This window comes from Babylonia areolata, chromosome 1, assembly GCF_041734735.1.
Source record: "Babylonia areolata isolate BAREFJ2019XMU chromosome 1, ASM4173473v1, whole genome shotgun sequence".
NCBI lineage: Eukaryota > Metazoa > Mollusca > Gastropoda > Neogastropoda > Buccinidae > Babylonia > Babylonia areolata.
In genome coordinates, this window is record NC_134876.1 from 29,896,416 (window position 1) to 29,912,006 (window position 15,591).

Sequence of the window (15,591 nt, forward strand, 5' to 3'; positions counted from 1 at the left end):
CAGCAGTCTGACTCATTCAGTCAACCAGCCTGCTTCTTGCGTCAGTTAAAATGGTACTTGTTTTGTTGGTTGCTGGGTTTTTTGTGGGTTTTTTTCTTCAGTTTCTTCATCTCTATCCATTTTTACAATGTTACAACCTTTCACTTTTAGAGCATTTCTAGTACCGGCAGTTCTACGACGCTGACACTGACAGATATAAACAAAGACTCGCTGTGTGTGTGTGTGTGTGTGTGGTATGTTGTGTGTGTTGTACTCTTATGTTCTGCTATGTGTGCTGTTGTGGGGGGGGGGGGGGTGGAGAGGGAGGGAGGGCTATTGAGGGGCGTGGAGGGTGCGTGTGTGCTCGTTTCCACGAGCTCGTTTGCTTTTTTTCCAGTTTTACTGTTCGAAAATGCTGTGCCATTCAGCGTACACGCTGGTTGTGACACACTCTTCATTCCTGAACGGAGTAATTTTTTGTGTGGAGTTTCTAGAATTTTCGTAATGACTACCAAGTTAAACCGATCTCTCAGTCAAAGAAGGCTACTGACTCACTTGCGTAGCTTTCGTCGGCGATCCGGCCGGCTTCTTCAGCGCAACTGCTGGGTAGAGAATTAGCAGCTGTACGCATCGCCGTGAGCCGCTACAACTCACGACAAAATGACTTGACGTGTTATAGCCCTGCGGCGATTTCAATCCACAGCGGAAAAGGCTTACGACAGTACACACCTGCTTTGCTCAGTGGTAGTGTCGAGCGTCACAAGGGGAAACATAGCGTTATTTATCAATGAGAGCAGGGGGCTGGTTGGGGTCGGGGGGTCACGAGAGCAGCTAAAACCGACAGTTACACTTTTTCACCGGAAATGTTATCACTTAGCCGTACGGATGGACCTTTTCTTGAGTACTGATGTCCTTTAACCAGCCTGTTTTAAAAGCAGCACTGGGCGCCTGCCGGGTCACACTACACATCTTGAGCTCTTCTGTTTGGTCGACGCTTTGTCAGCCGGCCGAGCTGTTCCTTTTATGTGGGCGTGTTAGTTTTGTTTCATTTTCTGTGCTCAGTGTGTTCTTGGTTTGTTTGACTGAGAGTCGTAGCAAAGTTCAGGCCGTGGCAGTTGATTTTTCAAGTGATAGTTACCAGTGAGTTTAATTAAAGTCGCCGTCACATATTTTGTGCACTGAAAGTCCAAGAAAACGAAGCAGCAGAAGACGAAAAATGGAGGTGAGTACTTTTTTGTAAAGAAAAATCCACACTCACATTGGCTACAGGGAAGCGTGTGTGTGTGTGTAGCTTAAAAGATCGGATGTTGCCATGGTGAAAAGAACTGGGTGATAAGCAATGTTGGTCCAGTAGAAATCAGTCTCGGAATAACTGTGTTCTGGGGAGAACACGGTAGTCTGCTGTGATGTGGGAGGCCGGGAGAGAGGTTATGTGCCGCGACGCACGCGACTGAGCGCGCGCGCGCTTGTGTGTGTGTGTGTCAGTGTGTCAGTTGGTGTGTGTGTGTGTGTGTATTTGTGCGCGCGCGCGCGTGTGTGTGTGTGTGTGCGTGCGTGTATGTGTGTGTGTGTGTGTGTTCGTACGGGTCTGTGCGTGCCTTTTCGTATCAACTAATAAAATATTCAGTGTTGTTGGTATTCTAAAAATAGATGTCTATGTATGAAATTCGGGATGCACTCTATGGGGAGAGCATATCGCCGCGCTGCAGTGCCACCTTTTTTTTTCCTCTCACACACGTACGCACACAGAAACACACACACACACACACACACACACACACACACTGCCGAACGATGCACGCATCTCTGTGGCAGACTTGTGTTAAACGAAGCTGCTCAACGGTAACCCAAGCTTTCAGGCAGGAAGCTTGTTTCCATTCCTGCCAAACCAGCACAGCTAGACATCAGATGGACTGTGTATGTGCCACAGCTGTTTAAAAGGAGGGTACACAGTGGCCGCTTGTGCTGCTGTGGAGGAAGGTCAGATAAAGTTCATGCTACAGCGGGCTTACTATATATAGAAAGGCTGGTTTGCCCTCAAATTATGAACAGCCATAGCAAGGCAGTTTTCATGCGAGGAATGACTATTATTTATAGACCCGTGTTTTTTGTATTTTCTATTCAGTATGGTTTGATGCTGCTAACAGTACTTGTACATTACTACCGGAACTTGAACCACTGTGGGTTTTGTCATTGTAGAAGCACTCGTGTGATTTCTGCCATCATTTAAAAACTTCAAGTGGGCATTTCCTTAATCCACCATTTTGGAGGTAAACTGGTGTGGCTCTAATGTAGCGATATGATAATCAACATGTATTTGAAATAGTTCAGAGTTTAATTTTGGAGCCCAATTGGCTCTTTGTTGTGATTTTAATGGTTGACTAATTAGTTCATAATGCTAATTGAGGAGAGAGGAACAGGGAAAATAGTGATGATTTAAGGCATGGGTGGGATTGATTGATGTGGATACTTCTATAGCGCCTATCCTCGTTCAGAGACCAAGCTCTAAGCGCTTTACATATACGGGGACATTTGCACCACAGGCTGCCTACCTGGGTAGAGCCGACTGACGGCTGCCACTGGCCGGGCGCTCATCATTCGTTTCCTGTGTCATTCAATCAGATTTCAGACGCACACACATACACACTCAGAAAGACGTAACATTTTACGTGTATGACCGTTTTTTTTTTATTTTTTATTTACCCCGCCATGTAGGCAGCCATACTCCGTTTTCGGGGGTGTGCATGCTGGGTATATTCTTGTTTCCATAACCCACTGAACGCTGACATGGATTACAGGATCTTTAACGTGCGTATTTGATCTTCTGCGTGCGCATACACACGAAGGGGGTTCAGGCACTAGCAGGTCTGCACATATGTTGACCTGGGAGATCGGAAAAATCTCCACCCTTTACCCACCAGGTGCACCGAGATTCGAACCCAGGACCCTCAGATTGAAAGTCCAGCGCTTTCACCATTCGGCTATTGCACCCGTCTATATGGGAGAGATAATGGATTTTCGTCTAAAATCACATATGTGGATAGACGTTAAGCAAAAGAACGAACACACGCATTATACATACACACAAGTCTTAATCTGTGTTGATTCTAAATCTGTGTTGTATGCTTTAAACTCATCAAATTGTAAGAATGAGTCCAAAATAATAATAGAAATCAGTCACATTGTACGGCATCTTTTGAACTTGGGAGGAACGCATATAACTTTTTGTTGGGTTCCTTCTCACCTTGGTCTCCTGTATAATGAATGGGCTGACAGGGCTGCAAGAAAAGGTGCAAAACACCAACAGGGAACCACAGACCTTTATGTACCTTTGTCTGTACAAGAGGGGTACCGCTTACTAGAAAAAGTAACGTGGAGCAAAGTCAGGGAAGTATACCAGCAAAATGGAAAAGTTTTAAATAAAAGTATAAATAATATTCAACAACCAGAATCTATCAATCAATCAAATACATTCAGTAATTTAATCAGATTAAGGCAAATTCAGGCTTTATCGAACAGGATAAAGCTGAACGCTTTTATAACACAGTTCAGCAAAGATGTTAAATGCATATGTGGAGAATCTATTTCTAGCAAACACGAAACACGTACTCTTTGGTTGTCAGAGTCTGAAATCGTTTTTACCAAACTTCTCGGTAAATTCTTGTGAACTTGACAATTTAAAAACGCTATCTGCTATTGCAGAAGGTTTGTTGCATTGTCCAGTAAGACATTTGTTATAGTTGTTATATTTGTTTGATGTTAACGTTTCCTTCCATATGCCTATGTCTCCCTTTATAATGTTTTACTTTTCCAGTCCTCTGTATCTTTCCCCACCACACACACACACATGCGCACACACGCGCACACACACATACACACACCATTCTTCACCCTCTGCCCAATTGTGTTCCCACCACCAGGCCTCGCACACACACACACACACACACACACACACACACACACACACACACACACACAAATAATGAGCGCGTAGATGGCAGCCGTCAGGCAGGTATGCAGCCTGTTGTGCAAACAACGTCGTGTTTGTAAAGCATTTAGAACTTGGTGTCCAACCGAAGACAGGCGCTGTATAGGTATCCACATCATTATCATCATCACACATCATTATCATCATCACACATCATCATCATCATCATCATCATCTAACCCGGGGTTGTATTATTACCTTTAGTCGGCGAAATCGATGATTTCATTGAACAGCAATTAACAGGAAAACCCAGCTGAGATTTTAACTTATCCCACTCTGACCTTAGCCAACTTAAAACCTAAGGTTCAAACAGTCAAGCAGTCAGTTTAGCTCTCTGTACATTCTGATCCGGTTCTGTTGACACAGTCCAAAGCTGAAGGCAAACAAGAACATGCCGAGAAAATGCCCGACTCTCCCTTCCGCGTGGTGGAGGGGGTGAAAATCCCTGCACTCTTCGAGCCTCTGTGCAAGCGACCTATGGAGGAGCATGTGGCCCGCCTGAAAACGATGGAGCTGAACTCTGATGACATCATGTTGATGGCTTTTGCCAAGTCAGGTAAGATGTGTGTGTGTGTGTGTGTGTGGAGTGATGGCCTAGAGGTAACGCGTCCGCATATGAAGCAAGAGAATCTGAGCGCACTGGTTCGAATCCCGGCACAGTCGCCAGCATTTTCTCCCCCTCCATTAAACCTTGAGTGGTGGACTGAACGCTGGTTATTCGGATGAGACGATGGACCGATGTCCCGTTTGGCAGCATGCACTTAGCGCACGTAAAAGAACCCACGGCAACAAAAGGGTTGTCCCTGGCAAAATTATGTAGAAAAATCCACTTCGATAGGAAAACAAATTTTAAAAAACTGTAGGCAGGGGGAAAAAAGGGTGACATTCTCAGTGTAGCGACGCGCTCTCCGTGGGGAGAGCGGCCCGAATTTCACACAGAGAAATCTGTTGTGACAAAAAAGAGTACTACAACACAATACAATACAATACAATACAATACAGTACAATACAATACAATATTGTGTGTCCATCGCGCGTTTACTGGTCATTAGATCTGCTACTGGTAACCTGTAATCCAATACAACCTGTTCAGGGTCGGGTTGCCGGCGACTAAACCGGCACTCCCACCGCTCCCTTCCGGGACTGGTGAGGTGGGTGGCTAGACACCCTTATGGAGATCCATAAAAGGGCGTTGGCTCAGGAGAGCCACCGACGGCCATCTAGCTCCACCGTGCTGTGTGCATGCCACACGCAGTTGGCCCCCGGGGTGTGTCTACCCATGCATGCAAAGTCTGGATCCGGCAGAATCTGCGGAAGAAACCTATCGGTTCAACGGAGAGGAAGGCGGTTACAGCAACGCTCTGTGGAGTGCAGAGAGCAAGATGAGACACCGAAAGGATATCTTGGTCATCCACTGCATCCGTGCTCATCCTCCAGTCGTCTCGACTTAGTCTTGCCACTGGAAATTGGTGGACCCGGACGAGAGAGTGAGGTCGACGTTGCGCAATCTCTCTTCACTTTAAACAAACTCATCGCGCAAGTCATCAGTCATCCAAAATGACCTTTCATCCTTCATCATTTCATCACCCCCAAGTCCTGTGGCGACAGGCGAGCGACGAAACGACAGGTGTGGGTACACTGGCAGTCGCAGCCGCAGACCTGCACGCAGGCGGCTCAGGCCATAGAGTCGTTCTTCGTCGACAGGAGCAGCGATGGAGCTCGGCAGCCGTCTGAGCGTCTGAACAGCCCTCTTTAGGAATGCACTGCTCACCTCCCTGGCATGAGGAAGGGGCTAGAAAAGGTGCCCTAAAAATTGCCTGCTCCATATCACCCTGGCCAGCATACCGCGGCTGGCGGGACCCTAGATCAGCGGTCGAAACAACAAGAAAGAAAAGAAAAAACAAGGATCGTTCCTCTCACCATTGGTGCTTGGAACATAAGGACTCTCCTGGACAGAGATAACGCGGACAGACCCCAAAGGAGAACGGCACTAGTTGCATCTGAACTCGCCAGATACAACATTGACATCGCAGCCCTGAGTGAGACTCGGCTTGCAGGCGAAGGCGAGCTCTGTGAACGGGGATCTGGTTACACCTTCTTCTGGAGTGGACGAGGAAGCGAAGATCGACGTGAGGCTGGCGTTGGTTTTGCAGTAAAAACAGCACTTGTCAGCAAGCTAGCTGGAATCCCAAAGGGAGTCAGTGATAGGCTTATGACCATGAAACTCCCACTGGCATCTGGCCAGAAGCACCTCACCATTGTCAGTGCCTACGCCCCAACCATGACCAACCCGGATGAGTGAAGGCGAAGTTCTACGAGGACCTTCACTCTGTCATTGCTGCTATCCCTAAAGCAGACAAGCTCATCATTCTTGGGGACTTAAGTGCTAGAGTTGGCTCTGACTACATCTCCTGGGATGGAGTGATTGGAAAGCATGTTGTGGGCCACTGCAACCCAAATGGATTGCTTTTGCTTCAGACCTGTGCAGAGCACGAACTGCTGATAACCAACACAGTTTTCTGCCTCCCTACCCGTAACAGGACGTCATGGATGCACCCTCGCTCAAAGCATTGGCATCTCATCGATTATGTCATCGTCAGGAAAAGGGATAGGCAAGATGTACGTGTGACAAAGACCATGTGCGGCGCCGAGTGTTGGACAGACCATTGCCTTGTAGTCTCGAAGCTGAATTATAGTGAATATTCGAATCCAGCCCAAGAGACGCCCCCAAGGCCAGAAGGCTCCAAAACGGCTCAACATCGCTAAGCTGAAAAACATCACCATCAAACAGTCCTTTGTGGAGCTGGAAGATCGTCTGGAATCCGCCTCTCTGGACAACTAGAATGTGGAGTCTGACTGGAAGACCCTGCGTGAGCTGATCTATAGTACAGCTTCAGAGACCCTGGGACCCATGACCAGAAAGCACAAAGACTGGTTTGATGAAAACTGTGATGAAATCAAGCAGCTTCTGGATGAGAAACGCCGTCTGCATCAAGCCTACCTGAGCACCCAAAGTCCACATCAAAAAAGAATGCGTACGATGCCATCCGCAGGACTGTTCAGCAAAAGTTACACCAGATGCAGGATAAGTGGCTGAGTGACAAAGCTGATGAGATCCAGGGATATGCTGACAGGCACGATTTGAAGAGGTTCTATGATGCCTTAAAAGAAGTCTAGGGCCCCACATCCTCAGGATCATCCCCCTCCTCAGTGCAGATGGGAATACCTTGATCACCGAGAAGGAGAAAATTCTTGAACGCTGGGCTGAGCACTTCAACAGTGTCTTAAATCGCCCTTCCTCCATAAATGATGAAACCATAGACCGTCTCCCACAAGTCCCCCATCAACGAAGCACTGGACGATCCGCCAACACCTCTTGAGACCCAGAAAGCAATCCGTCTGCTACCCAGTGACAAAGCACCTGGCTCAGACTCCATACCAGCAGAGGTCTACAAGGACGGAGGCACTGTGCTGACTGAGAAGCACCATCAGCTGTACTCACTCATGTGGAAAGAAGAGACGATCCCCAGGATTTCAAAGATGCATCTATCATTCACTTGTACAAGCGAAAGGGGAACCGGCAAGCCTGTGATAACCATCGGGGCATTTCCTTGCTCTCCATCGCAGGCAAGATACTTGCCAGGATCCTACTATACCGCCTCACAGCACACCTTGACCAAGGTCATTTGCCTGAGAGCCAATGTGGATTCCGGAAAGAGCGCGGAACCACCGACATGGTGTTTGCTGCAAGGCAGCTGCAAGAGAAATGTCAGGAGCAAAATGCTGATCTGTTCTCCACCTATGTCGACCTCACTAAGGCCTTCGACACCGTGAGTAGAGAGGGACTGTGGAAGATCATGGCCAAGTACGGATGCCCTCGGAAATTTATTTCCTCGGTCAGCCAATTCCATGAAGGCATGCAGGCTCGAGTCCAGGACAATGGCGAAACATCTGCTCCTTTTGCTGTCACAAATGGTGTCAAGCAAGGCTGCGTCCTGGCTCCCGCACTGTTCAGCCTCATGTTCTCTGCAATGCTTACTGATGCCTTCAGAGATGGCGATGTTGGAATCGGCCTAAAGTACCGAACAGATGGCAAGTTGTTTAACCTCAGACGGCTTCAAGCAAAAACGAAGGTCATGACAGACATCATCAGAGACTTTTTGTTTGCTGATGATTGTGCCCTCAACGCTGGATCTGAAGCTGACATGCAACTCAGCGTTGACAAGTTTGCCACTGCCAGCAGGAACTTCGGCCTTACCATCAGCACGAGGAAAACTGAAGTTCTCCATCAGCCAGCCCCAGGGAAACCAGACGTTGAGCCCAACATCACAGTCAACGGTCAGAGACTCAGTGCGGTGGAGCGGTTCACATACCTTGGCAGCACACTGTCACGAAATGCGACCATCGACGATGAAGTGAACGTCAGGATTGCAAGAGCAAGCGCAACTTTTGGTAGACCTCAATGCAAATGTCTGGAACAGAAGAGGCATTAGTCTTGAGACCAAGCTAAAGGTCTACAGAGCAGTAGTTCTCCCCACACTACTGTACGCCTGCGAAACTTGGACAGTGTACCAACGACATGCCAAGAAGCTGAACCACTTCCACACAACATGCCTCAGGAAGCTACTGAACATCAGTGGCAAGACAAGACCCCAGACACAGAGGTGCTCGCAAAAGCCACCCTTCCCAGCATCTTCACCATCCTGATGCAGTCCCAGCTTCGCTGGGCTGGACACGTGGCGCGCATGCCAGACCATCGGCTGCCCAAAAGGCTCTTCTATGGCGAGCTGCAACAAGGGAAGAGATCACACGGAGGTCAGAAGAAGCGCTTCAGAGATACTCTGAAAGTCTCTCTGAAAGCGTTTGATATCAACCCTGACTCCTGGGAGGAATCTGCAGTGGACCGTGACAAATGGCGCGCTGCTGTGCACAAAGGTGCCAAGTTGTGCGAGGCCAACAGGACTTCTGCAGCTGTTCAGAAGAGGCAGGCCAGAAAGTCACGGGCAAACAAGCTCCCTGACAATGGTATGCCTGTCTTTGTCTGCCCCAACTGTCAGCGAACATTTCTTGCGCAGATTGGACTATTCAGCCATCTGCGCATTCACAGATAGATTCATGAGCATCCTCCCCCCCACCCCACTACCACCCTCCCCCCATCCCCCAGCTGGATGACAACGATGGTCATCATCGATCTCGATGGACACACCACCGAGTGATTGCACAGATTCCTTTATTGTACATTCACTGGCTAGTAGAGAATCTGAATCCGTGTGTCTACCGCCATCTCTCCGTGTTGTCATGAAGATACGGGGCGGCATGCTGTTTCCATCTAAGGAAAATGCGTGGTTTATTCGATCTCCTCAATTATTTGAAGAAAACAAATCTGTTTTAAAAATAATAATAATATAATAATAATAATAATAATAATAATAATCATAATATAAGCATAGAGGCGGTAATTTGTCATGTCTTTGTTCAGCACACCTCTCCCACCCATACACAGACATAAATACAGACATAGAAACGCGCGCGCGCGCGCGCACACACAAACACACACACACACACCACACACACACACACACACCATGCCTGCCGTAACATTTTATTTAATTGTCGTTGGTGTCTCAAAATCGTGCAATGACAATGCTTAAGAGAAACATTATTCTCTCGGATTTTTTTTTTTTTTTTTTGTACTCCAGGAACTCACTGGATATGGGAGGTCGCTTCTATGCTGCTCTCCGGCAAAGCGGAGTACGAGAAACGCTCCAAAGAATTCGCCATGATGGAAGCTACCGAGGTCGAAAAACTGGAATCCCAGTCGTCACAAGGATCCTGAACTCCCCACCTCCCCTTCCGCCTCCTGCCCAGCAGATCAAGGAGAAAAGGTCAAGGTCATTCCACGTCTATCGCAACATCAAGGACCTGGTGGTCTCAGCGTATTTCCATTTTCGTCAGATGCCACCCCTGAAGGACATCACTTTTGAAGACGTCGAACGCATGATGGCTAATCCTGACGGTAAGCCGAGAACATTCACATTTTGTTCTGGAGAGAGGAGAGTTTGGAATTTGCTTTGGACTGACCGGTGTGCTTGCATGCTTGCTTGCTTGCTTTCAACTAGTCTTTGTGGCCGGTCTGTGTGTTGTGACTGTGACTTCTTTCTTTCTTTCATTCTTTCCTTTCCTCCCTTTTTTTGTGTTGTTGTTGTTTTTTGTTTTGTTTGTCTTTGTTGTTGTTTTTTTGTTGTTTGTTGGATTGTTTGATTCTTCTATTTTTCTATTTCAGAATCTGAACCGAAAAAAGAATGAAGAATAGAGTGACCTTTCCTCTTCACTCTCTGTGTCTCAAAAAAAACACTGTGATCTCTCACGCTGTTGTCCACCTCTATTTATCAGTGACAAAATCATCGAAAAGTAGACTATCACTAAAATATGGTCCTATTGTGGATTATGCCTCTACAATCTGGGACTCTGATAGTTAAAACTCTTTGAAAACGGTTGCTCAGTCTCCATAGACGAGCATTAAACTCGATTCTTCTCAAATCCTCGTCATTAAAACCCTTTCCGACCAATAGAAAACTAAATCTCTATCTCTGAAAATGGAAACTCACTCTTATCAAAGTGATATTTATGTATGAAAATAATGTCTGGTTCGTGCCCCTCTTCATTTGGAAGCAAATTCGAAAGTAAATCAGTTCGCAGTGTCCACAAGAGAACATCCCTCTTCCAAAGATTGCTATGTTCAAATATGTCTTATCAGGTTGACGCCGGGGTAATATCATGAGAGCACCGCCTTGTCAAGTTGTCCCAGACATAAATGGACCACAACAGTAGCATCTTCATCAATCCATCATCGTTCATCATCATTGAAATATGGGGCGGGGGGGGGGGATACGTCCCAAATACGTCCCCAATTCTGGGCCAAACATAACTAAACGAAAGAAAGGTTTGTCTTTGTATTGAGATGGGTGTGCTCACTGTGGTTGTGAAACTTTTGCTTTCAGTTCCAGGGAGTAATTACTTCGAATACCTCAAGGACATGGATGAATACAGAAAAAACAACCCTGACGTCCCTTTCTTCACCATGTCCTTCGAGGACACAAAGGAGGTAAACTTTGTTGTCTCTATTTTGGAAATGATAAATTACAAAAAACAGATGAAATATTTGACTATATCATTCTAGTGGCGAACATTTCATCTATAAATGCCGAATAAATAAAATCAAAACCATGTATAAAGTACTTCCTTACAGACCTAAGAAACATATACAAAACCGAAAAATATATACACTCGATGGAAATGATGTCCATAGCATTTTCTAGAAAATGGGTACCCATACATAAAAATGATGGACGGCAACGAGGAGGAGGAGGAATGACAACCACGAATGTAACGTTTATTCTTTTTTAAAAAAAATTTCTTTCATTTATTTACTTTTTTTATGCAGTGCATATGACTTTATTTCTGTTTTTTTTTCTGTATAAAAACAATGTTGTGTTGTTGTTTTCCTGCTTTATAGTTTAATAATGTATAATAACAAATAATATTATTGATAATTACAAATACAATTTTTGTATGTCCGCCTGTATGTATGTATGCATTCATTAAATGGTAAACTGGAATAAAAATGTTATTTAAAAAAAACACAAACAAACTTTGTTGCCTCAGTTATTCTCTGCACGTATTTGCTTAGTGCCTTTGCTGCTGGTCACTGACTCCATGTCTCCCTGTACACCACTTAGTTCAGGAGGCGCCGTGGCAATGTCAGTAAGGCGTTGGACTTCTGAGCCAGTATTCACCAGAGTTCGAGACCCATTTTCGGCATGGTGTTGTGTCATCGGGGAAGGCAACATTACTCCGAAATTCCTTACTCTAGCACGTGTGAACGGGTACCTACCTGACTTTGGTTGTGGCAGGTAAAAAAAAACGGCGGAAGGAGAGGACTTGGCCCAGCCTTCCTATGTTTGAGCCCTGGAAACAGTAGACCTTAATTCACTGCCTCGATGTCCGTGAAAGGCTATGGCAACTGTGACCTTTAATCTTTAACCACTTAGATTAACGCGGAACGATTCACTCATCTGCCCACTTTCCTCCAATCTTCCTCACTCCACCCAGGTGTCAGTGGGTACCAGACTGGTTGGGAGAGGTTTAACTCACTCAGTACGGCCAGTCCTCTCTTCTCCTCTACACAGACCCCTCGGATGTCCAGTGGGTGTCTCAATGACCCAACCTTTAGCTTCCGTCGTCAGGATTGTGGTATTCTTTGTCAACATTCACCTCTTCAGTATAAGAGCCTTCGCTTGCAATATTTTGATGGTGGTAATAGGGGTGAAACGCTGTTAACCGTCGTCTCTTTCGCCGTTCGTATGGAGAGAGTTAAACGGCCTTCCCATGCCGTGCCTCAGACACAGCAGACACGGCCATGAAAAGCGAAGGGACATTTAATCTTTCAACCAATTGCTATGAAACGAGCGTTCTGTTCGGACCATAAGGAAATTGAGTGTTCTGAAGGGGGGTGTCCAGGAAGGTTTGTAGATCATCCCTATCACCTTTGTTACTTTCTCTCTTCTCTCTGTGTTCTGGACAGGAAGCTTTCTGTGTGGCATGGAGGTGGGGGGTGGGGACTGTGGATGTGTGTAACTTTGTCACGTTTTCACAGTCTGAAGACTTCTTTTCCTGTTATATCCTTTTCGTTTCGTAGTCTTTTTTTTTTTTTCTTCCTTTTTTGATTTTTTTTACAAGAAACAAATTGTATAATTATTACTTATTTTTTCTAAATTTTCTCAATGGTTATGGGTTATCTATAACTTACCCTCTTGTTTATTTTATCATTTGAAACTGTGTCTGGGAGTGGGGTGTGGTGACGTAGAGTGCCCAGCTGAAGAAACGACCGACAGACATAAGACGCTATCTGTTTGGATGGCATGACCGATGTTGTTGAGATCGTGATGTCGTGACGTGACGGCCAGTAAATCACATGTGGACACACACACACACACACACACACACAACACACACACACACACACACACACACACACAGAGCGAGAGAGAGAGAGAGAGAGAGTTTAGTGCACGTAAAAGAACCGACGGCAACAAAAGAGTTGTCCCTGGCAACAATTCTGCACGAAAAAAAATCCTTCGATGAGAAAAAGATTTTTTATTTTAAAAGACAGGAAAAATAACCCTTTCGGTGTAGCGACGCGCTCTCCCTGGGGGAAAGCAGCCCGAAAATTTTCACACAGAGAAATCTGATTTGACAAAAGAGTAATACAAATACACAAACAGGATCAGAGAAGGCGATCCAGAGGCTGGCGGAGTTCCTGGGAGTGGAGCTGTCCCCTGAGCTGTGCAAAGACATCGCCCAGGCACCAACTTCGCCAACATGAAACAGGGCCAACGAAACCAAACAGCACGTGGCGAAAGCCGCCAAAACTGTGACGATGTAACCGAAAAGGTTAGCAGTAATTTTAGTAGTGTGTGTGTGTGTGTGTCGGTAGCGCCACAACTTTGAAGATGTACCGAAAAGGTTAGTAGTAGTTGTTGTTGTTGTTGTTGTGGTGTGTGTGTGTGTGTGTGTGTATGTGTGTGTGTGTATGTGTGTCGGTTGCCGCCACAACTATTCAAGATGTATCGAAAAGGTTTGTAGTAGTAATAGTAGTGTGTGTGTGTGCGTGCGCGCGCGCGCGCGCGTGTATGTCGGTAGCCCGCCCACAACTTGAAGATGTACCGAAAAGGTTAGTAGTAGTAGTTGTGTGTGTGTGTTTGTGTGTGGATAGCCGCCACAACTTTGAAGATGTACCGAAAAGGTTAGTAGTAGTACTAGTAAGTGTGTGTGTGTGTGTGTCGGTAGCCGCCACAACTTAACAGATGTACCGAAAAGGTCAGTAGTAGTAATAGTAGTGTGTGTGTGTGTGTGTGTGTTTGTCGGTAGCCGCCACAACTTTGAAGATGTACCGAAAAGGTTAGTAGTTGTAGTGTGTGTGTGTGTGTGTGTGTGTGTGTGTGTGTGTGTGTGTGTGTGTGTGTGAGTGAATGGCCCCCACAACTTGAAGATGTACCGAAAATGTTAGTAGTAGTAATAGTTGTGTGTGTGTGTGTGTGTGTGTGTGTGTGTGTGTGTGTGTGCGTGTTCGGTAGCCGCCACCAACTTTGAATGATGTACCGAAAAGGTTAGTAGTAGTAATAGTAGTGTGTGTGTGTGTTGTGTGTGTGTGTGTGTGTGTGTGTGTGTCGGTAGCCGCCACCAACTTTGAAGATGTACCGACAAGGTCAGTAGTACTAATAGTAGTGTGTGTGTGTGTGTGTGTGTGTGTGTGTGTGTGTGTGTGAGTGAATAGCCCCCACAACTTTGAAGATGTACCGAAAAGGTTAGTAGTAGTAACAGTTGTGTGTGTGTGTGTGTGTGTGTGTGTGTGTGTGTGTGTGTGTGTGTGTGTGAGAGTGAGTTGAGTGAGTGAATAGCCCCACAACTTTGAAGATGTACCGAAAGGTTAGTAGTAGTAATAGTTGTGTGTGTGTGTGTGTGTGTGTGTAGTGTGTGTGTGTGTGTGAGTGTTTGTCGGTAGCCGCCACAACTTAACAGATTTACGAAAAGGCTAGTAGTTGAGTAGTAGTGTAGTAGAGTGTGTGGTGTACTCATAATGTTCACATGTACTGAACATTTGTACGGCCCTCATAGATTGCTTGGTTCTATCGAGCACAGTTTGGTATTACATCGAGCACAGATGTGCGGAAAAGATAGCATGTGGAGCAAAATAGACCCGTTAAGGTTCACAATGTCGAACACATGCAAACTGAAAAGATTTGAATGTCGAACACGGGATGAACCGAAACTATTAGCATGTCGAGCACCTCTTTGCTGGGTTGGTTAGTAGCAGTGTTCGTAGCAACAGAAGTCGCAGCAGCAACAGCAGCAGCAGCATAACGATATTAAGTAATGATCGTAGTTATGGCGGAAGAGTAGCGGCATCATCTGTACAGTAGGTGCAGCTGGAATGGTTGTACCAGCAACAGCAGCGGTAGTAGTAGACGACTAGAAGTAGCAGCAGCAGTAGTAGTAGTCGTAGTAGTAGCAGTAGCAGCGGTATTTAATGGTTATTGTTGCTGCTGTTGCTACCTCCTTGTACTTGTCCTGCTCCTGTAGTTGTCGAGTTCCTCTTTGCTGCTGCTGCTATCACGCTCTACTACCGCCATCACCACACCACTGTTACCAACAGAACAGTTATTATTACATCTATGAAATAATCCTAATGATATTGATATGATGATGACAATAATGAGGAACATGAAGAAGAAGAATGGTGATACACTGATGTAATAATCATAAGGAAGATAATAACAATGATGATAATAAATCATTTCAAAATGGTGGTTGTGATGTTGCTGCTGCCGATGTTGCTAATGAAGATGATGGTGATGTTTGATGGTGATGATGAGGAAGAGCAGGAGGAGGAGGAGGAGAAGAAGAAGAAGAAGAAGACGACGAAAGAAGAAGAAGAAACTAAACAACACATGTACATGTTTAGTTTCAGTTTCAATTTCTCAAGGAGGCGTCATTACGTTCGGTCAACTCCATATACGCCACGCGATCTGCTAGAAATTGTTAGCGTAACCCAACGCGCTATA

At 45.9% G+C, this 15,591-nt stretch overlaps 1 protein-coding gene across 1 annotated transcript; it reads left to right on the forward strand.

Moving 5' to 3' along the window:
* Positions 1-431: 431 nt before the first annotated feature.
* Positions 432-9,803, forward strand: LOC143291724 (uncharacterized). Its single transcript, XM_076601771.1, has 3 exons — positions 432-1,201; positions 4,334-4,523; positions 9,667-9,803. The coding sequence occupies exons 1-3, from the start codon at positions 1,196-1,198 to the stop codon at positions 9,801-9,803; spliced, it is 333 nt and encodes a 110-aa protein (XP_076457886.1). The 5' UTR covers positions 432-1,195.
* The last annotated feature ends 5,788 nt before the right edge of the window (positions 9,804-15,591 follow it).